This window comes from Periplaneta americana, chromosome 9 (genome assembly GCF_040183065.1).
Source record: "Periplaneta americana isolate PAMFEO1 chromosome 9, P.americana_PAMFEO1_priV1, whole genome shotgun sequence".
Lineage (NCBI taxonomy): Eukaryota > Metazoa > Arthropoda > Insecta > Blattodea > Blattidae > Periplaneta > Periplaneta americana.
In genome coordinates this window covers 43,450,062-43,473,307 of record NC_091125.1, presented here as the reverse complement: position 1 = coordinate 43,473,307, position 23,246 = coordinate 43,450,062, and the positions used below count along the sequence as shown (strand labels likewise).

General features: G+C 36.0%; 1 protein-coding gene across 6 annotated transcripts in view; it reads right to left on the bottom strand.

The window, feature by feature from the left end:
- The window catches only part of LOC138705869 (solute carrier family 2, facilitated glucose transporter member 1-like), a 243,569-nt gene that overhangs the window by 96,498 nt on the left and 123,825 nt on the right, over window positions 1-23,246 (bottom strand). The window contains exon 1 of one of the 6 annotated variants that reach the window (XM_069834573.1): window positions 14,755-15,004. The exons of the other annotated variants lie outside the window; for them this stretch is intronic. Coding sequence (XP_069690674.1) covers window positions 14,755-14,769 — 15 coding nt within the window. The 5' untranslated portion in view covers window positions 14,770-15,004. Of the gene's footprint in view, window positions 1-14,754; window positions 15,005-23,246 lie in introns of those variants that run through there. 6 annotated transcript variants of the gene reach the window in all.

Here is a 23,246-nt window from a genome sequence, read left to right as displayed (position 1 = left end):
TTAATCACATATTTCAGAATTAGGAGAAGGTGCAGTCTGATTATAGGCGACTTAAGTGTATTTGTGGTAGCCAAAACTGGTATTAGAGTACATTATTTTTCTATAGCCACTCCCTTTTTTTCCTAACGTACCGACAAGTCCAAAAAATACTGTTTCATATCTTATTCTCATTAGGCCATCTCTATGGGACTACTAGTCTGAACGTTATGTGGAACAAATAGGCATTGGGATGCCTACAGTTGGCGTCAACGCCTTAATCACAAGCATGGCATAATAATTATACACACATGCATACATAATAACAGACCTCCCGGAACTACAATCTTCAACCAGGCCAGGGAAATGTAACTTTGCTGATTAAATTCACTATTTGTCCGAGAAAAGTAGGTTTATTTAGCAAACGTATATTGTTTATTGCATCTAAATTGGAACAAGACTTCTCGAAATTGACTCCAGCTATCCGCGTGCCCTCCCTCCTCCCGTGCGCGACACTTTTCCCACTCGGCATACCTAGTCGCGTAGTGGAGGATATGCCTCACACTTCCTATCATACGAACGCTTCATATTCCTACCAAATTTCGTTACGTCAATTTTCCAGCCTACACCCCTACCGGCAGATCGAATTATAAGAAGTTATCACGTAAAAACGTGGGTAACAGAGTATGAAACCTAAATCGAATCATGATAGTGATTTGCAAGGTAATCAAACCAGTTTCTGATTCTTTGAAGCTGTATGTAATGTATAGGGCTATTTATACGTTACATTTTAAATGTAATTCAAATGTGAAGAGAACATCTCTTTAGAGAATATAAATTAGGGTGAGTAAAATTTAAATTCTCTTGTAGCTCAAGACACTGTTTCAGAACAAAAATCTAGCAGATCCGTGCTCGACTACTGGAATGAAAATTAAGACTCCTCTCTCTTTCATAGGTAGGTATCTGATATCTGTCAGTTTTGTGTTATCTCAAGAAGGTGGTTGAAATCATGCTAACATTATTGTCAAGGGGTCTTTGTAGTTGTGAATATTTAGTGTTAGCCAAGAATCTAAGCAATACGTCCAGCAGTAAGGAGTATAATTTCTCCTCATAAATAAGGTTTTTCCTAACGCCGCTCATATTGATCTACTTGTCGTTTGCGCCTCTAGCTATATTTTCTGGCGATTATGATAAAGAATTCTGTTCTAAGATTGAGGTACCATCAGATCGAATTCTGTTCTCCCAGCATGATAAGGAAGTAGGCAGGATGGCTGAAGATAAAGATGATGATAACCTCAACCAGACAACTTGTTCCAACAAGGATACGATCCCGGCCAGCTAGTTTTAGAGGCAGGCGTGCTGACCAACACTCCAAAGTAGTGGACATATTAGTAATAATATCACGTATTAAGTCTGGTGGCCTATTACGGTCTCACTCCGTTTCAGCGGACAGCCCAAAGATATTGTTCCTAAAGGGCGGTAATTTAGTGCTTGGAGTGGTATCCTTGTTCTAGGCATCCTGAGTATATGAGATTTCCATTTTTGAATAATAGTAATAATAATAATAATAATAATAATAATAATAAATAATGTGGAATTATGAAGTTATGTAGGCTACTCGATACTTCGCTAATTATTACAAACAAGTGAGATTAGACGAGAACGCCTAGTTAGTGGATAACTTATCTAACGTAAGTGCTTTGCGGGACAGTCGCTGCAACCTAATGCGAGACATGAGACCTTGACGGTTAGAAGCCTTTAACAGTATGCAACTCAATTAAGGTTCTTCTTACAATTTGCCAATGTTCAGATGAATTTCTTGCCTACAGTTCCTATTCAGGTAACTTATGCAATTTTACCTCCAACGCAAAAAATATCTTCTTTCGAGATATATGAAAGTGACACAAAACAAAGAATAGCATTATTATTCTTTTCTCTTTCCATTATTGTTTATTCTCTTTGTACTCTCTACATACTTATCCACTATAATTCCATTAATATATTCAGTCACTTAATCATCCAGCTATCCATCCATGAATCAATCAATTAATCAATCAAGCATTCATTCAATTAATTATCCGTAAAGTAATAAAATCTTATAGCCGTTTATCCTTTCAAGCGCCTGAGTGGGTCAATTCGTCGAGCGCTGGCTCAGGACGACCGTGGATTCGAGTTCAAACCTCGGAGATGATGGAACTGTATGTTTTGGAAACCCAAGATTGTGAAGGTTTTTCTCGGTATTCTTTCGTTTTTTCCATCGTCATTCCAACAAACTTTCTACCGTTCCCGTTTCATTATAGTCTCCATCTAGAAAAATAGAGCAACTCTTCTGTTTCCGTGACACCGAATTGCCATCCACCATGATGGTTTTACTCGCGGTTCGTCAAAAGATTGGTAGATGGCAGTGGTGGTTGATTCTAGATCTGCACAAGATGCACCGGAACCTTCTAGGGGCTCACCCCTTGACCCAGACGAGGACATATGGTTCCTATAGGTTAAGATAGACCACCATCAGAGATAATGGATTTGTTGGCTGGAGAGGAATGCGTAATGTGGCGAATGGTGAGGTCGGGTTAATTGGGCAGCCCAGTCGGCAAGTAACTCATTAGAGTCATTACATAATAGTGCGCATAAAGCCATATCTCTTCTGATAAGCACCTCAGTGCCTTTGTCTATCCATCCAACAAAACATGCACATACATACATACAGTCAGTCAGTCAGTCAGTCAGTCAGTCAGTCAGTCAGTCAGTCAGTCAGTCAGTCAGTCAGTCAGTCAGTCAGTCAGTCAGTCAGTCAGTCATCAGTCAGCCAGGCAGCCAGCCAGCCAGCCAGCCAGTCAGCCACCCAGCCAGCCAGTAATATATATGAAGAGTATAGGGGAAAAACCAAAGTCACAATTCTCTTAAGAGTGATGTCATCTTCTAATTCAGTATATTACTGCAAAATTTATTGCTGTTTCTAATGAAAAAGTAGGAAAGGATGACTGTATCGGTGGTGATAATTCTCCTTTACCAGTTTTGATAAGAAAAACACTAAAGTTTGCAGTATTATATTGAATTATATGATGACATCACTCTTATGAGGACTGTGACTTTGATTGTTTTTACCCTGTACTATATATATATATATATATATATATATATATATATATATATATACAACTCTCCGTTGGCGTATGTAACACTCTTAATTGATTAAGTCATTCATCCCTTTTTTGGTCTTTGTTCCGTTATTTTTTCCTTTCCACTTTCCTTCCTACTTCTTAGCTTCTTTATTATTTTCTTCTTTTTCTGTTTCATCCTCCCTCCCCATATTTTACTCTATAACTCTAATTAATTCTTTATTCTTCATTTAGCTTTATTAGTTTTCAGATTTTTCATTTCTTTTAATTTTTACTGCAATCCTTTCCTTCTTCATTTCATAATTTGTATCTTCATTTTTTCTATCTTTCCTCTTCTGTTTATCTCTTTGCTTTTTTCCTTTATATTCTTCTTTTATCCTCTATCTCTTCCTTAAGTTAAGTGACAAAGAAATTGGTTCATATATTAGAACAACAGAGAAGAGTGTAAAAACGTGTCATGTATAGTTAAATATATATTTACAGACTCGTATCTCATAATACGTTTTGCACATTTATAGACAGAGTATATTCTGTTTTTCCACAGATGATGACGTACGTTGCTTTCTCATCCTGTAAGCCATTACATGCTGACGTTGCTCCATTCACTGAAGTGGCGATGACTCTCAGAAATGCAGATTTGAATGGTGTTATGTCATTGATACTCGTATGTCACTAATGCATGCAGATGTTGCGGAGGTCGAGATACATGTTTGAGTTGAGTTACTAATTGCCATTTCTGTTATTATTTCTCTGACTTTAATGGATTTTAACTCTGTAATTACTTTCAACTACCACTCCTTTTTAATTGAATTTTTACTTAGAATCGTCTAAATTACTAACATAGAAAATAGCTTGTTTCAACGACGTGTATCATCAGATTTTATTACTTTTATTTGTTATAACATTATTAAAATACAAAGAGAGATAAAGTATTGTGATAAAGAACATTGGATTGAGTGGATCCGTGATTCGACGAATTCCACTTGGGATGGTTACCTGGTTGGTTTTCCTCGAGGTGTGGCCCATCTGCAAGGTGAGTATCAGGAACTGTCAAGGAAAATTCTCGATATCATCTAACGAAAATACCATCTAGCTCTCGTCACTTCCACCGACGCTAGATAACCTCCCAGTTGACACAGTGTCGTTAAATAACAACTTAAAACGGATTTAAACATTTTCACGAAAATACGGATTTAAGCACCTTCCATACTGACAATGTAAGCATTGACATAACTCTGTCTATCCTGTATGAGGCCTTTTCTGAAAGCTATAGACAGATAATGAACATATTCAATATTTCTGACTCAATTCTTCCGGAAAAATGTGTAACATGAAATGTAGTAATATTTAATTAACACCTCATGTAGAATTCAACGTAAAGCTAAAATTAACGTTAACGAGATTCATTAGATTTTCTTACATAGGCACTTTCGCAAGTTTTGTCATAATTCAGTGAAATATAAAATGACTCGAGACACTGTACGTGAGATTTTAATTCTGGGGTATTCCATGTATTTGAGGGAAGGTATGAAATCGTTCTACAGTAGGACGAATTGTGTCAATACTTTAATACCTTATAGTCGTAAGAAAGATAAACGAATTTTGTAGACCTACATATTTTCATAGGAATAATTAGATTAAGTAAACTGTGCAAATATTCACAATTACAGAATAGCTTTGACTGATGATTAGAAAGTTCTAAAATATGGGTATAACGTAAAAATATTCTAGGTCAACTGTTGCAATACTGTATTAATTTTAAGTAGATTTGTTTTAGAAGCGTTAATTGATACATCTAGCCTTGTATTAGATTACACAGTATTTCGTGCGGTATGTAAACTGACTGCAATTGTTATAGACTGCACTTAATAAAGTGTAAAAATATTTTACACTTTCAAGAGATTATAGCTATTCGGAAATTTAACTTGAATTCCTGTGACTATCACAAACTGTATACTCTTTTATCCTATCACTTTTCTTCAGTTCCTCTTCCCCCCCCCTCCTGCATGATTCCCATCAATATTGACTCCTGTCTCTTAACAGCTTTCTTCTTCCTTTCCTACCCTCTGTTTTATATTATCATACCATTTGTGGTCATTTATGTCCTTTCAATGTTCTTACAAATCCATATCATTTTAATATTTTTTCCCTTCATAATTACAATGTGTAGACGAAGGGAGTATCTGGGTTCATTAATTTTAATAGGCAATGTCCAAGTTCGGAAACGTTGTAATTAATATATATAAAAGAAAATTGTTAAGTACCACTTAAATCGCAATTAACATACAGCGCAGAAATGAAAACTGTAAATATTCTGCTCCGAATTTTTGCGTACTTTCTCAGAGCTTATTGTGTACAGATTTCCAAGGTGTAAGGAAGCGTAAGAACCAAACATAATGGATAAAGGAGACAATTGAAGGATCCAGAGCCATAGTGGGCCAAGCGCCATTTATTAAAAATGGAGAAAGCAAGGGTTAAAATTAAACGAATACCATAGTTTAATGAAAATTGACATATCATTTAGTTTTAATGTGTACACTTTGTATTACTTACTATATGTTTCCATTGAATTATGGTAATAACTTAATTTTAACCCTTATTTTCTACGTCTTTAGTAAATGGCGCTTGGCCCACTATGGTTCTGAACTCTACAATTATACAGCTGTTGTTTAAAATAAGGGTCATAATTGAATGTAGTAACTACCTTTGAGAAATATTATACACTTCGATATACGATATTATCAAAAACCAATAGGCCTATACTCAAATAAAACACAATGCTAACAAACTTATTTTTCTCAGAAAACAAACAAAAAGGGAACTGAATTTGTTTCCTTCTTTAACCCTTTCCAATGGATGTACTCCTATACCTTTTGCAAACGATTAAATGACTAGAATATGTAATGAAACCATAATACTTTTTTTTCACATATGACTTTTTGTTAAGAAAATACAAGTATAATTTAGGGTGAGAAAGATTTGAGAATTCACTCACAAGTGAAAATTTATTGTCCTCTATATTATTCTCTGTTTATTTCATTACTATATTATAATTTATTTCTTCTTACTTTGTGTTAAATTCTGGATACAATACACTAAACCTTTTCCATAATAATTCATTTCAGCTGAATTATTTTTTCCAAATATTTTTCTTACTTATCTCAAATCCGTGAAAAGGAACACTTTCACTATAGTGCTACAATTTCATTCCTTCTTTACTTTTTATTTTTCATTCCTTCATTTCCGACTACAATACTGAATTCAATTGCTAAACTCCATACTGCAAATATGGTTGGCATCCAATGATCAATTGGACACTATGAAGAAGTCACACATAGATAGATTTCAGTTAGTAACGACACATTTATTCAATAGGATACATATTGTAAGGCCTATGTGAAAGTAAGTTGACTCTTGAATGTTTGCGATACAAGGGTTGGCAGCCAGACCGAAACACGTGGAGGTCATCTCCATGATTGCATGCACCAATTACAGACAATTCAGCCACTCTGGTTCCAACGCCTCCAATTGTAAATATCTGCCCATCTCAATTGCTTTGGATTTTGTAATCATAGCTCACTTGTCAGTACGGTCGTTAGTAGAAGACAACTCGGGATTAGTGTCTGTCTTCCTGCTTAACGCGCTCAGAACTGTCGTAAAACATTTATTGCATTTCGCTAGTTCTTACGTTGAATTAGTTTTGCAGTTAAAAATTCATTGAAATAGAAGCAAGCGGAGAGGCAGAAAGAGAGACCGACAGACAGCACACTTAATTATATTATTTGTTGGACTTCTCTACGGAGAAAGGCACTATCCAACAAACTTCCAGACTGCATAATATGTACAGCACTTATACTAGCATCACTCAGTTGCAGTGGTATGCTGAATTACTATCATAGTTAACAATTTAGTTCGGCAGCATACTGCATCGGACATTGTATCGAACAGAACGGTTTTGTCTCTGACCGTTAGATGTGACGGTGAGTGCACGCATTCTTATGAGACTGCAGCATACTGCATTGGACCTACTGTATATCCCGAGACGAATGTCCGATGCAGCATGCTGCAGCCTCATAAGAATGTGTGTAATCACTGTCACATCGACGGTCTGAGACAAAACCGTCCTGTCCGAGACACAATGTCCGATGCAGTATGTTGCCCGCCTTAAGCGGAAGTATTTAAATGTCTGGTTCTGTTAAGATGAATGGTTCTAATTGGGGCAAGAAATAACACTAAGTCATGCTTTTAATAATGCGCTAACGTGTGGAATAAAATTCAGAAATGTTCAAGAGTGAACATTTTTGCTCCACATGAGACGTTTTTAGCATTTTTTTGTGTGCCTAAAACTAAAAAAAATAATGTAGCGTGCATCATTTTTACTTACACAACGTTACCATGATGAACAAAATGTATCAAGAGACAAGCGAATTTATTTTTCACAGTTACTTTTCACAATGAAATCTATTATGTATGAGTCCCGCAAATAGTTTTGCCTACCACGCACATGTAAGTAACCAGTGCCAAGAACAGTTTTATTTTCGGGATGGTAACGACTTTCCATTGCGCGAACGCAGATATTTTTATTTCTAAGAACTTTCTTTTTTCATTTTGTCTAGTTTAAGAAAGAAATCCCTGTGTTGTGCTACAATTTGTGTATCATGAAAAGGGTAACACAGATACTTCATGCCTGTGACGGGCAGCGTATTTTTAAGAAAGGAGCCTGAGTAGTCCAATTTAGAGATGTCCATTGTACCTCAACATAATTATAATGAGTTTGTCATAAGTAATTGTCGTCGCTATGGACTTTAGTCGTAAATATTTTGATGCGCATTACGGTAACAAATTGTTCTTCTTCTCCTACGTCATTGCAACGAGTATATAAACAGTACAATAGATGTCGTTAGTTTATGCTCTTGACACGACATGACAGATCGTTAACACCCGTCACACACCACAACATTTCTATAATAGTCTGCACGTTACTTGTCTAACAATACTCTTATGTCAGATGAAAGGTTGGAAGTGACGTACTTTATACAATACATCCAGAAAGGACACGGAACCTTTATTTTTGTTTATAGATACTGTCTCATGAGTAATGTCGAATTTGCAGTAAAATTTTAGTGGAAGTGTGTTGTGGCAAGAAATGAATCTTAATTTCTTAGATTGTATGGTCTTCAGCCCAGGTATTGTGCCGCCCTTAGGCAGTGTTAAAATTTGCCACCCCCCCGAACCCCCACAAACATTTTTTATAAGCAGCTATTATACAGGTCATGTTTACTTTAAATTATTTTTAAATAAAATGTTACAATTCGGAAATCAATAAATTACTGGAATCAAAATACATGCATCTTACTTGTGAATTATAAAGATTTCCTTCACACTTTCTTCACAGAGAAAGCATTGACGATGTCATCAAAGTCGATCTGATGAAGCGCATCAGACTCGATGAAAAGAGACATATTCAAACATATTCACTGTTGAAACAAAATTGATATGTGGAAGGTTTATTTTTAAGCATTGGTTTTGTTGGTGGTATAATTATTACGAATATTTCTTACTTCGATAGGAAGTATAAAGCAAATTGAGAAAAAAAAACTCCAAGTCTTTGTGGAATAAAGGTCAGGTTAGGTAACTGTGACTAGGCGTGGGTTAGGGACGACCCTTTGCGCGTCGGCCATACTGAGGCCTATTGTGCACCCGGAATTTATGGAATGAATGGGAATGAGGTGTACCAGCCCACCGGCCGCATGTGACCCCTCACTCGCTCACCTAATGGGGGCCCCTTATCCCCCGCCCTAAATTCATTCCGCCAAGGTGACCAAGCAGCACATAATCCATTACAACGGTCCTTCCAAGGTGAATCCTGGCAGAGATATTACGGAAGACTGGGAACCCAGGTACGGTTGCGAAGACCCTTTCATATTGAATTATATAATGCACATGCTGAAAAGTGATTAAATAGTATTGTATACATTGGAGATGTAACAGAGTTGTGGTTACTATTCATAGAGATAAATAATAAACACACATCCAATTTGATTTTCAACAATGAATTAATGTTTATACAAGCAGTTAAATTTAAGCAGTTCCATAGTATAATAATGTGATAAGTATTACAATATAATTATGCAGCTGCACACTTCCCTTTTACTCTCGCCGCGACCGCGACAATACAATAACAAAACAATATCCGACTTTCACAAGGTGTTCAAGAACAAACTTCAGAAAATATTTACGAACAAGTGTTTGAAAACAAATTTTACTGTTAAATGAAAATGGAAAGAAAGAAAGAAAGAAAGAAAGAAAGAAAGAAAGAAAGAAAGAAAGAAAGAAAGAAAGAAAATGCCGTCCCCCCGGAAATTGCCATCCTAGACAACTGCCTAGGTTGCCTAGGCCTAAATCAGGCACTGCTTGAGCCACGTCTCAGGGGGTTTTTATCCCGTAACTGTACCAATTTCCGGTTTTTGATGAAAATTCGGTGATAGGCCCTACTCATTTCAACGGCGTCCAAGTTTTGAAAATTTCTTCCACACAGAAAGTGGGCCATGCATCGAAACAGATGGTATTTCCCACCACGGTATTTCTGAAGACGCAAGATCAGAATTATATCCCGGGTGTTGCAGTAGTTCGATTTCTTCTAATCCCTGTTTTTTTTCTATAGTTGTTTGAAAGTTATGGGTCTCGTATTGTCCTATTGCAAGATAATTTTATTTCAATTAAGTAATGCCGGGTGTTGTATTGTATTGTATTGTATTGTATTTATTTACATTCCATAGTATTCGTACATCGCTTCACAGCTAGAATATAGAACATGTCGAAAATCTTAATTGTACTAAAGTCTTAATTATAGTCGCAGTTCAGTTGAAATACAAAAAAGTTTTACAATAATTATACTAATACAACACAAGGGATTATTATCGATACTTAATAAAAAAAAAGGGTAAAGGTATCCCCGTAACATGCCATGAAGGCACTTGGGGGGCATGGAGGATTTTTTCTCGTTGCCAAACTTTCAGAACGGCTCCGAGGTTCACTCAGCCTCCTATAAAATTGAGTACCGGGTCTTTCCCGGGGGTAAAAGGCGGCCAGAGCGTGGTGCCGACCACACCACCTCATTCTAGTGCCGAGATAATGGAAAGCATGGGGCAAATGTCACACGATGGTAGAATGGTCACAGTTCATCACACTTGCCAGTTACCGAGTACACTGACGTGAATAATTGTGGATTAATATATTTAAACGGTCTTAATTAAACTCCGAGGTAATACAAGACAGTAATATTCATGCAGCATTGTTGAATGTCATAAATTTTCCTACAGAATATAAGGCGTGAGAAATTAAGCACTTCTTTAACTTTGCCCTAAGTAATCTTGTGTTTTGAGTTTGCTACTTTACGCTGTATTTTAGAGAACTTTTACTTTAAACCTCATTCTTGTTGTTTTGGTTTGGATGGTCATATTATTGCATCTCTGCTTGCTCGTCATCGATTGGCTCGTAAACAGCATCGAACATTCCTATCCTATATCGTTACTGGTGACGAGAAATGGTGTCTTTATGCTAACATAAAGAAAAGAAAGGAATGTTTGAGCCCGAACAAAAAAGCAACTCCCTATACAAAGGCCAGCATGCATCCACAAAAGATAATGTTGTGCATCTGGTGGAACTGCGAGGGTGTGCTGTACTACCGAATTGCTTCCCTGAGATGTAACTATCACTGCCGACATTTATTGCCATCAACTGAGACGTCTTGCACACGCAATCCAAGAAAAACGATCAACAAGAAGTGATGCTACTCCACGATAACGCCGGCCCACACTCTGCTAACATGACACAAAACACTATCCAGGAGTTGGGTTGGAAAGTCATTCCGCAACCACCTTATTCATCTGGTCTTGCGCCCTCAGATTTTCACCTTTTCCGCTCTCTATCAAACAACCTTCAAGGAACTTCCTTTCCGGATGAAAATGCACTCCGAACATGACTTGACGACTTCTTTAACTCTAAATCACGCGATTTCTACAGGCGTGGAATCGAAAAAATACTCAATCATTGGCAGACTGCTGTAAATAGTGAAGGAGAATATATTGTTGATGATTAACTTCTCTCTTATGTGTATCTGATGTGTTTAACAAACTTATGAATAAACGCTACGAACTTATGTACCAACCCAATACATTAGTACCATATAACAAAATAAGAAATGAAGCTGTAGTAGAGAGTGGGTGAAAAAAGAATAATGATGAAACTGATCAGAAAGAGAAAAGAAATGGACTGGGTCACTAGCTAAGAAGGAACTGCTTATTGAATGATGCACTGAAAGGAATAGCGAACGGGAGAAAAATTCAGGGTAGAAGAAGTTATCAGATAATAGAAAACATTAAGATAAAATGAATCATATGCGCAGAGGGAAGATCTGGAGAATCCTGGATTTACTGTGAAGTACCTGTCCTTGGGCAAATAACTATGAATGAATACCACTTATTTCCACAATCATATCTGATAAATTTTATTAATATTCAGTATATATATATATATATATATAACTCTTCATTTAATGCATCTTTCACTCATTATTCGAATAAAGTAGACTGCTATGCATAGACATTTCGCTAGCCCACGCTACGAGCATGCTAAACTAGCCCCGGCTATCGACTGATTACTTGTGCAGGATTCATATCATAACTTATTTCTAACACTGGTTTAAGAATACGAAAAACGTTAGTTCGCTGATCATCCACCGGAAGCTCGCGCTAAGAATGTCTATGAATATGACTCCTAGAGTTTTATGTGTGACTCGATCTCTACGAAATGAATCTATTTGTAATTTTGAAGAAGAATTGCCTCACTTTTTAGTGTGTGTACAAAAGGATGTCTTATTTTCCAATACGACCTCACATGTTGAACGGAATTTCAATTTAGTAGGAAAAAGTCGGGGAATGCCAGGGCCTGAACACCAGCATGCTTAAAATTAGTTCAATGACAACTGTGTATTATGTCGTAATATAGGCCTACATTATGCGTTCTAGTTTCAAGCAAGGTGCTTGCAAGAATATTTCCAATATTTTTTTTATCTTTCATTTTATTAGTTGTACTCGCACAAACATGACAAAAGATTAATAGTTCACAACATGTTATAAATTACTAGCAATAAGTGTGAACTACCATATTCTTTTTTTAAAATTCAGATTAATAATAATGCACCATAATCACAACTACCTTACTGAAAATCTCAACTCTGTCTGACCTTCAGTGGTTATATTTCTTACTTTACTGTGGCCCTCAGCAATATAATATTTACCATACTTGTGCTCCAGACCCAAGTATCGTGGGTTAAATCCGGCCAAGGACGGCGATTTTTAAGAAGAAAAATTCGAATTACCGCATCCTGTAGGTGTAAGTAAAGCTGGGTATTCCGTCACGTTATGTCTGTGACAATGCTCGAAAAGGTGCTGCAGAAGTTCCGTATTCCAAAAGCAAAGTAATGTATAAAATCCACCTTACAGTATCAATTTGCTAGAGCGTTTTTTTTATTCACTGAGCTTGCGGCCATATAATGTATTTCAATGTCGTATTATGATCATTGGGGTTTATGTGTGTAAAGAAATTTTTCAATAAAACTAGTAAATTATGATTGTTCTTGTATCCGTAGGGCCTACTCGATTATTTAGATTTTGCAAGCTACTGAGGATTATTCCTGCTGCACGTACTTCTCTAGTTCCTTAACTAGCATTAGGTACTACAGTATAAACAAATGACGTGTCTTAAAATTTAGAATAAACACAACAACAGGAACACATATCTACAGAAAGGAAGTAAACTTTGTATTTTTTTCCAAGAACCGAACCCGGATCTACAATATTTCTAGTCAAAAATGCTGTCAACTGGGCCATACTGCAGTATAAAATTATTATGGTACCTACATTGTTAACAGCCGTCAGTAGCTTTCTCATTATTAACAGACATGATGTTCACTTGTAAATTTACTCAGAAGACAGGCTATCCAGTAGGCAGTGTTAAGATCTTGAGCCCGAGTTTCTAGGAACGTGGAATACCTTGTCCTGAATTCGAGCTCTGTCCTCGCTCATGACACCTTTACCTCTCTTTGGTTTTCAATCTAATGTGACTGGGTTATAAGAAGTTGAACACAAGAGAAAGTGCGACCTAATATTTGACTTCATAAAGTTGAAATTGATTTCTGTATTTCTTCTGTAGACTGTTCAGTACATGGACATGGCACAATCACAAAAATGGCACTGCATCATCATCATCATCATCATCATCATCATCATCATCATCATCATCATCATCATCATCATCAAAGTCTGAACTTCACGGTCTGTTCATAGACTCATAGTTTTACTATAGTCTAGTATATACAGTCACGAAGCTTGAGTTGTGAGGGTGCTAGGAACTATAGACTGTGGCGGTACTATTTCACATTGTCTGTAAAGAGGCGATATTAGCGATCCTAGTGGTTAGCAACTATCTATGGATGCATATTTACTATGTATTGAGCTTCGTGACTGTATATACTAGACTGTGGTTTTACTGTAAACCTGTCTGATCATCTTCGTTGTCTGCCTATATTCCTTTTCCCAGTAGACCTCCTCGGTAATATTGGTGTACGGTCCTTTTTATTGGTATATATATAATTATTCTACATTTTCATTGAGTTTGCTTTCATGTACCCTAATTTGTCCCGAATAATTCGATTCTAATTTCATCTGTTCGTATAAAACCCACTGATATTCTAAGAAATTACATTTCTTGGGCCTCCAGTTTCTTTCTATAGAAAACAAATATCAGAACCAAGCCAGTACATTTATGTGTAAGAATAACATAATGGTAAAATGCCAGTTATTATAAAAATAAAGCCCATGACTTAACTACGTTATGTAGATAAGTGAGAAATTTTAGTCTTTATTTTCAGACTTTAGGATTTAAATTTATGCGTGTTATTTACACGCAATAAATGATAAGATTTGAGCTCTAACGAGAGAAATGGAAGTGTCTCAGTAATAACGATGAATGTATTTCCTAGGAGAGTTTATTTCTTCCTGGACGGCGATATTCCCCTTCAACCGCACCTTATCTAATTTCGTCATTTATGTATTCTTGTTGACTTCAGGGCCAATTGAGAAATTGTTACTGTTGTTTCCTCCATGGAACGTTCGCTGTAGGAGTTAAATAAAATTGATCTAGTGGAAATGTAATACAATGCAACAATTTTCCCACTGCTCCCTACACTGGTGTGATAAGTGGTTATGACAGGACTCAATGCTGCCTTTTTACACCATAAAGCCATAATCAGGATTTGAACCCGAGTCACTGGCATGAAAATTTAATGCTCTAATCTAGATAACGTATAATCTGAAAAAAGACTTGAAAAATGTGGTTATTATTTTTACGCTTTGTTTTTGTGCTGTATTAATATGGAAGTATCAGAACGTATTGTCACCTCGAATAACTAATTAAATAATTTAATATCATTCACTCTATTGCTCTGAGAAATCAAATTTCACATAAATGTGACACAAGTAACATAATATGCATTATAACATATGGATGAGAATATGCAATATTATTGAAGAAACATATGGTTCCTTCAGGGAGTCTGGTGATGATTAACAATTGAAGTAAACAATATAAATACCTGCAGTTTCGGCATTATCAGTAAATGTGAGGGTATTCAGCTTCCTTATTGTCTGCAGTGTTTAGACACACGTTTCCGATTCTACCACAACACCTCGAAATGTAGCAGCGACGAGCACTTTCACTCAACCAACAGCGGAACAACTGAACGCGGTCAACAATCGAATCCAGCACGGTCCACTAGATCGTTTAATATTACGCTTCTCGATTGTCTCTTGTCTTCTCGATGGCGTTGTACAGCAAACTGACGGTAGGCATGTGTTCCACTTCGTGTAATAAGCTTTGAATTGTAGGCACGGGGAGGGGAGACCGGTTCTTTAAAATTGCTAATAGCGTGCCATCTCTCTCTATCTTTCTCTCTCTCTCTCTGCACCTATCCCAATAACAGGCTGGTGTTATGATGGAATTCGACCTTGATATTATGAATATGGAAATCCTGCATTTTGAAATTTGTATTCCATAGCGCTTAGAATCTTCCTGTCGTCGTTATAGATTACTGTCTTCTCTAATTCCTGAAGAGTTGTCTCAAGTTGAAACATTACAAGAATTCTAACGATTCTAATTGACTTCTTGCGGTAAGCAAACGCTGAAGTATCGCAATTCAGATAGAAAGTTGATGACATCATGGTTGTAGTAATTCGTACTGATGTAATGATTTCTATAAAATATTATCTAGTAATGAAAAAAAAAACTTCTAAAAATATCTATCTATACTAAATAAATTTTACAAGAAAAATAGTTCATCCAAAGGGCTGGACTCGGAAAGTGTACCCAAAACGCTCATTGCATTTCCGCGTTGAATTGCAATACTTAAACGTTGACGCAAATAAGTAGTGCAACGACGATCGTCGGTAATGGAGATAAAAATTTTGCCGATTTGAGATACCAAAACTTTAGCGTCATGACTCCAAGGACCGAAGGTCTCCACAGCAAAGGGGACAAAGATATAATTGTCTAAAAGATGAGCATACTTATTGACTTTTTTTGTCACGGCTAATTCAGCAGCAGATGCTGCGCGTCTGGAGGTATTCGGCAAGTGAGATGGAGCTAGAGTGTCAACGCAAGTGGAGTCCCAAATTAAAGATTTTCCTCTAGACCATGGAATTAAGGTGAGACCATCGGGCCGTTTACCATCCGCGCGACTAATACCTGGTGGTTCCGAAAGAGACGGGATGCCACAAGAAGTCAGAGATCTTTTAATGATATCATTGAGTGACGTATGTCTGGGAATGCGACCCTTGCTCCTCTCACAACTGAGTGCATGATGACCGTAAATATCAGCAATTCCTCCGCAAATACATTGGTGTGGCTGGCAGAGTTTACACCCAAGGCGTAAAGCCATTGCGATTTTAAAGGATGTATTATCCATTAGAGTGCCGATGTGAGGAGAAGGTAATGCGTGTAACCAAGCTCCAGACTCACTCTCTTGAAGAGCTAGGAGACGTGCAATGTCTTGTTCGGATTTGAAAGAAGAAAGGAGTTTATCTAAAATTTTTTGGGAAAGGTAACGTCCCACTGCTTTTGAAATTCAGGATGGGCAGGAGGATGAGTGGTTTGTGAGGAAGTATACCAACTTGTCAGAGCATCACGCACATGACAGATTTCAGTTGCTTCACTGTATAAAGGAAAGAGCGATTTGATGCAACGGAAAACTCCAAAGGCAGAAGAAAGAAACGCAGGTATACAGTCGTCAAAAAGTTTCCGAATGCCCACACCACCAAATTTAATTGGGAGAGAGAATTGAGTCCAACTAGTATCGGTAAAACATATATTTAAGATCATTTCCAAATTGGATTGAAAAAGAGCATCAGCTTTATGTAGGAAAGATGGAAGAAGCCATAAAGGAGTAGTACGCATAAAGTAAGTCATCTTAGGGATTAGAAAACAATTTTTAAGAAGATAATAAGAAATATGAGGATGTATTGATTTTAAACGATCGATGAAATATTGCAATATTTCTTGGTAATCATACAATTATATCTGATTGTGTAGCGAAGTGAAAACATCTATTTCTTACACGTCCGAAAAAAAAAACAAGTTATTTCAGATTTCAAGAATATATTATTTTACCCTTGGCCCACCTTATTCCTCAAGCTTCTTTCTCGACTCATAACTTGATATTTTGCTTCCGCTCTTTGTATAATCTCCGTTGTAGCAGCATTTACTGTCATAGGATCTTGCGATGTGAACGTGTGTCAGTTATCTTGTCTTCCTTTTTGTTGTACTTAGCAAAGAGGACAATGAAAAGAAGCCGAGGAAGATAAAAGATGAAGTAGTAGGTAAATATGAAAATGAAAAGAGAATAGAGAAGATGAAAATGGAGTTAGAGAAGAGATTATGAATAGGTAACAACGACAATGTAAAAATATGATAGAAATAATGAAGAAAAACGTGAAGAATGAAGTTGAAAATGCTGTAGCTGAAGAAAATATGGAGACGATTAAGATGATGCTGACGACGGTAATATTAACAATGGCTGTAACGACTACAATGATGGCAGTGAACTTCATAACTACAGAGTCTCAGTGAACGTTGACGAACGTCGGGCGAACAGCGAAAAGTACCCCGCGTTATTACCGCTCTTTGCCTCCGCGAACGCTCGGCGCAATTCCGTCTTGCACACATAGCAGTATGAGTTGTGGCGTAATCCTGCTGAAAAATGCCATGAAACGCTCCGCATTATGTTAATTCATCACACATTACACTTCACTTTTGTAACTGGATGTTGGAAAACATTAATAACCGGGAAATTATCCCAGATCGACTTTCTTTTCCGACCAACCTTAGTTTAATCTGCATGGTCACGCTGAACCACGTAACAACGGATACTGGCCAGTAGAAGAGCCAAGAATCGTGGATGATGTTCCACTGTGTGATGAAAAAATATGGGAGTGGTGTGTCGTCAGTGTTCATAGTCTTTTTCTCTTCTTTTTTTGAAGAAACACTTAACAGTGTGAGATACGTAACATTTTATAACATTTGTGTGATGAATTAATATGCGGAAAAAAAAAAACATTTTTAGCAGGATGAGTCCACAGCTTGTAGTTACTGCTAAGCTAATGTATTCATGACGAAATTGAGCGAAGCGTTCTCGGAGGCAAACAGCGGCAATAGGGCTATGGTTCACAGCTTGTAGACCAACAATACAGTAAGGGTACGTACGTACATGTTGGAGCGAGACGATAAACGATAAAAGAAGCAGCGATGCTATATCAGAGAGAATTGAAGCATGCATTGTCACTGAGGTGTGCATATTGGAGTAACGATAAAAGCGAAGATACACGATAAAAGCGAAGAAAAAGAAAAATTCCATTTTCTTCGCTCTTGTCGTTCATATTATCTCTGGTTAAGATAATATTAATGTGTATAATGACCGGTGGTTATCAATGTGTCCGAGTATTAATATATTTATGATTATTTCAGCATATTAAATTAATTATCATTGATAATGATAAATTGATCAGTTGTGTAGGTACTTTATTTATTCGTAATACGTTATATGATCACAAGAACCAATCATATCACATTGAATTTATACTAGCTTTGGGATGAGAAACGGGTTCAATTTTGTACGTATTTAAGTTATATTAACCTTGAACCTAGCAGCCGATATTTTCTATATATCTTCTTTCATTAAGTTGATGTATAGAATATCTTCTACTGATAAATCAAAATGTTAGCTTCCCGCGACCTCGTTGCTCCGTTATGAACACTTGATTCTTTGATAATCCAAAGCGTCGCTAGGTAATTTATTTTGTCGTTTATCGTTGCTCCAATGTGTACGTACTCTAAGTCAACGTTCGCCGAGACTCTGTAGAATTTACGAGACAGTATTTGTACTACATGAACTGAAATATAGAGAATATTAAAAGAAAAATCGAATATGAAAATTTTTCTTTAGTTGCATTCTGAATTTTTACGAAACAAATTCATTCCCGTGCAGCCTATTTGCAGAAAGTATAATAGTAATATGCGATACAAGAGCGGTATGTTGAAGTTTTCATGTTCGAGGAAAAGTTTGAAAAAGCGAAACGTAGTTGAGTTCTTTAATTTCCGAGAATTGAAAGAAAACATACCGCACGTGTATCGTACATTATTTTGTGCGAAGATCGTTTATTACATACCTGAAAGAGGAATTTCTAATTAGTTGCAATGAAATCTCCATCTTGGTTTCTGTTCAATGACGGCAAATTTGCAAAACAAAAATATCTATCTTCAACATTGTTGCTTTAAAATGTTTTCTGTGTTTACTATACTCCAGCAGGCCATGATATATGTCTGTCTTTTTTTTCCCCCCAGTCTATGGAATCTTGTTGATTTTTTCACGGCTTCCTTAATGTTACTGCATTCGTGATGCAAGTAACATTAAGGAAGCCGTGAAAAAATCAACAAGATTCTAGACTCATCATAGACTGGGGGCCTGCTGGAGTATAGTAAACACAGAAAACATTTTAAAGCAACAATGTTGAAGATAGATATTTTTGTTTTGCAAATTTGCCGTCATTGAACAGAAACCAAGATGGAGATTTCATTGTAACTAATTAGAAATTCCTCTTTCAGGTATGCAATAAACGATCTTCGCCGTGAAAAAATCAACAAGATTCTAGACTCATCATAGACTGGAGGGAAAAAAAAGACAGACGTATATCACGGCCTGCTGGAGTATAGTAAACACAGAAAACATTTTAAAGCAACAGTGTTGAAGATAGATATTTTTGTTTTGCAAATTTGCCGTCATTGAACAGAAACCAAGATGGAGATTTCATTGCAACTAATTAGAAATTCCTCTTTCAGGTATGTAATAAACGATCTTCGCACAAAATAATTCGATACACGAGCGGTATGTTTTCTTTCAATTCTCGGAAATTAAAAAAGCTCAACTACGTTTCGTTTTTTCAAACTTTTCCTCGCACATGAAAACTTCAACATACCGCTCTTGTAACGCATATTACTATTACACAATTTAAGAGATTCTATAGGTGTGATAGAGTAGTATTTTATTTAACGATGCTTTCGATTGCAGAAGTTATACACCTCACCTCAATGTAAAAATTGTAATTGTAATATTGTAAAATTTTGACTTGTTCCACATCTTAAAGCTTCATTGCTCATGTAAGATCTATGGAATATAATAAATGAATGAATGAATGAATGAATGAATGAATGAATGAATGAATGAATGAATGAATGAATGAATGAATGAATGAATGAATGAATGACCATCGAAATTCCATGTGGGTGAGAAATGGCCGAAAAATTCTGACTGGGATCCTATATCAAGGACAGAGTTCTATACGTGCTGTGAATCTATAACACGGGATCCACAGCTTTACTTCCCTCCCGAAGAGAGTCATGGTAAGAATTTTATTCTCCTTTAAAATATAACGCCTTCGGCCCAGTTTGACCCAGTGAACCTCGATCCAACGACCAATATGGTAACAGCGAGACCACTGAGGACGACAAGAACAAGGATTAAAACTAATGTGTGTTCAAATGTACTATGAAGGTGTAAATAGCTTTTTAAGTACGATGATGATTTATATGTTGTGTTGAAATATATTTTTCTTATACATTCAGCAAAAAATATATAGGAAGCATCATATTATATGCTGCAGATACTGATTTATATCATTCTAGTTCCTACTTTTCGAAAGAAGAAATGTAAAAGTTCGAAATATTAATCGTAAATACAAGATTAATAGTACATTAATTTATTACCGTATATAGGATAGTGATTTATATCATTCTAGTTCCTACTTTTCGAAAGAAGAAATGTGAAAGTTCGAAATATTAATCATAAATACAAGATTAATAGTACATTAATTTATTACCGTATATAGGATAGTGATTTATATCACTCTAGTTCCTACTTTTCGAAAGAAGAAATGTACAAGTTCGAAATATTAATCGTAAATACAAGATTAATAGTACATTAATTTATTACCGTATATAGGATAGTGATTTATATCACTCCAAGTTCTACTTTTTGAAAGAGGAAATGTAAAAGTTCGAAATATGAATTGTAAATACAAGATTAATAGTACATTAATGTATTACCGTATATAGGATAGTGATTTATATCACTCCAGTTTCTACTTTTTGAAAGAGGAAATGTAAAAGTTCGAAATATGAATTGTAAATACAAGATTAATAGTACATTAATGTATTACCGTATATAGGATAGTGATTTATATCACTCCAAGTTCTACTTTTTGAAAGAGGAAATGTAAAAGTTCGAAATATTAATCATAAATAGAAGATTAATAATATATTAATTTATTATCGTATATAGGATTATTCAAAAGCCATGACAGGTTTGAAAATTCCGCAATTTTGTTTAAAAGTAAGTTTATAGAAAAAAGAACTACAGTTTTGTTAATGAAAAAAGTGAGGTTTATTTTCACAGAAAATTATTTCAATTATTTTACAATTATTGATGCTATGGCAAATGAAATAAACAGCAATTCAAGCTATTCTTGAGTGAGTTTATGTGTGTTCTTATACAAATTAATACTAGAAAATAATGGATTTCCCTCTATAAAGGTGAATTTACCTTATTCAGTGTTACTATGAATGTAATAAGAGATTGTTCCAGGATACTAAGAAGATTCAAAACAGTAAATAATGGATTGACCTTGCAATTTGTGGAAACTTGTCAAAAGAATTGAAGAGATCGGTTCTGTAGCAGATGAAAAACGTTATGATAGACCAAAGTCCATAGGAAAATATGTAACTGCTGCGATGATTTTATAAGAAGTCCAGAAAATTAGACAAAATTCAAAATATGGGACATGCTATGAAACAAGTTGCGAGGTGACAGTAGATGGGCTAGGTACATAACAGTGTATTCTCAGAAATTGGTTTATACCTCAATAAATCTCACTCTTCACTGTTATTTTTCTGTAAAATTATCTGTTAACAAAGACTATTTTGAAATTTTTCGTGATTTTTAAATAATCCTATATAATTATAATTATAAATAAAGGAAGCTACCGGTAATATATTTCTATTTATTAAATTTTAAACAATTTTTTCGGAGTGAGTTTTAAGATAATATGGTAGTAATGAGCTGCTTTCCAATATTGTCCAAAAGGAAGAAGAGATTTAGGTCGTCCGAGACTTCGATGGAGGCAACAGTTCTAATTGGGAACAGGTCGATAGGCCCATGCCGTGTTGTTGTTGTTGTTGTTGATGATGATGATGATGATGATGATGATGATGGTAATAATGAAGTAATGGTGGTAGGAAACTGAGGCATCCCTAAGAGCGTTTCTTGTAACTTTTATGTCCACAGTTGAACCGCCATTCAAAAGAGTTTTCCTCAAAAACATAAGCTTCTAGGAGCAGAAATACCCAAGTGCGTTTTGTATTCCTTTCCATCCGTGTACTGAGCACGTACAACATGCACGGATTAATTTGAAAAACAGTTTTGTCTCCTCTCCACGGAATCGCCTTGAGCCCACAGAATATTTTCCACACGGCGACATGAATAATTCGTCTGGTGTATGGTTGCAAGGCCGCACAAGGTTCATAGCTTAAGAGTTATATGAACAATGACGTCACATGGTGATGTAACAGTGCCGACAAGAAAAACGATTTTATATGTAGAATTATTATTCTCTCATTTGTTTATCGATGTAAACATTCTTCATAACTCAGTACTCTGACGCAGCAGTTCCCAGACAAATTGCCCAGCTGCAGTCTGCCATATGTTGCAGCAAAGTGACATTTTTAAATCCGTCGCAAAAGTCAACTTAGTAATAAGTAATTCTTTATTTATTACCAGTCTTTGGTTATAGTGGCTATGCAGAAACTACAGGATGCTGATCTAAAGATAATGGTGATGATGAAAGGTGGAATAAAACAATGCACTCTGAGGAGAGCTGCTCTGAACCGTTTTGTTAATGTTAAATCGGCACATGACGGCAGCTAAATGAGTCACACTGGGCCGCAAGTTCGCGGGATTAGTAAACCGCTGTAACTTTTTTCACCACTGTTATGGCAGCAAGAATGTACACGCACATGACATAGATGCTAGAGCACAATAATTATGCTTTGAATGATTAGCTACCTCGTCTGGATTTTTAGAGATTTACCTCAACTGTAAGGCGAATGTCAGATTTATCATGGTGAATCCTTGGACTTAACTCGCCAAGTAACATCTCGATATCACTAATAACACCGGTCAGATCACTGCAAAGTTGATACAGCGTCGTTAAATGACCCATTAAAACGTATATAATACTAAGACTTGTTATTTAAATTAAATAAAGGGAAGCAATAACATTCATTGAAAAAATATTTCTCTTTAAGAAATAAAAAAACAATTTTGCTACTTGTGTACAGCAAGGAGAAATTTATTTATTATACTGTACAGTGCAAACATTTCATATTCCTCCTCTCGCGGAAGTAGAGTCGAAGCAACAATACAAAGCATAGCACGCCGCGTGACCGGTGAAAATGATCTTACCTTTTCAGAGACAAAATTAAAAG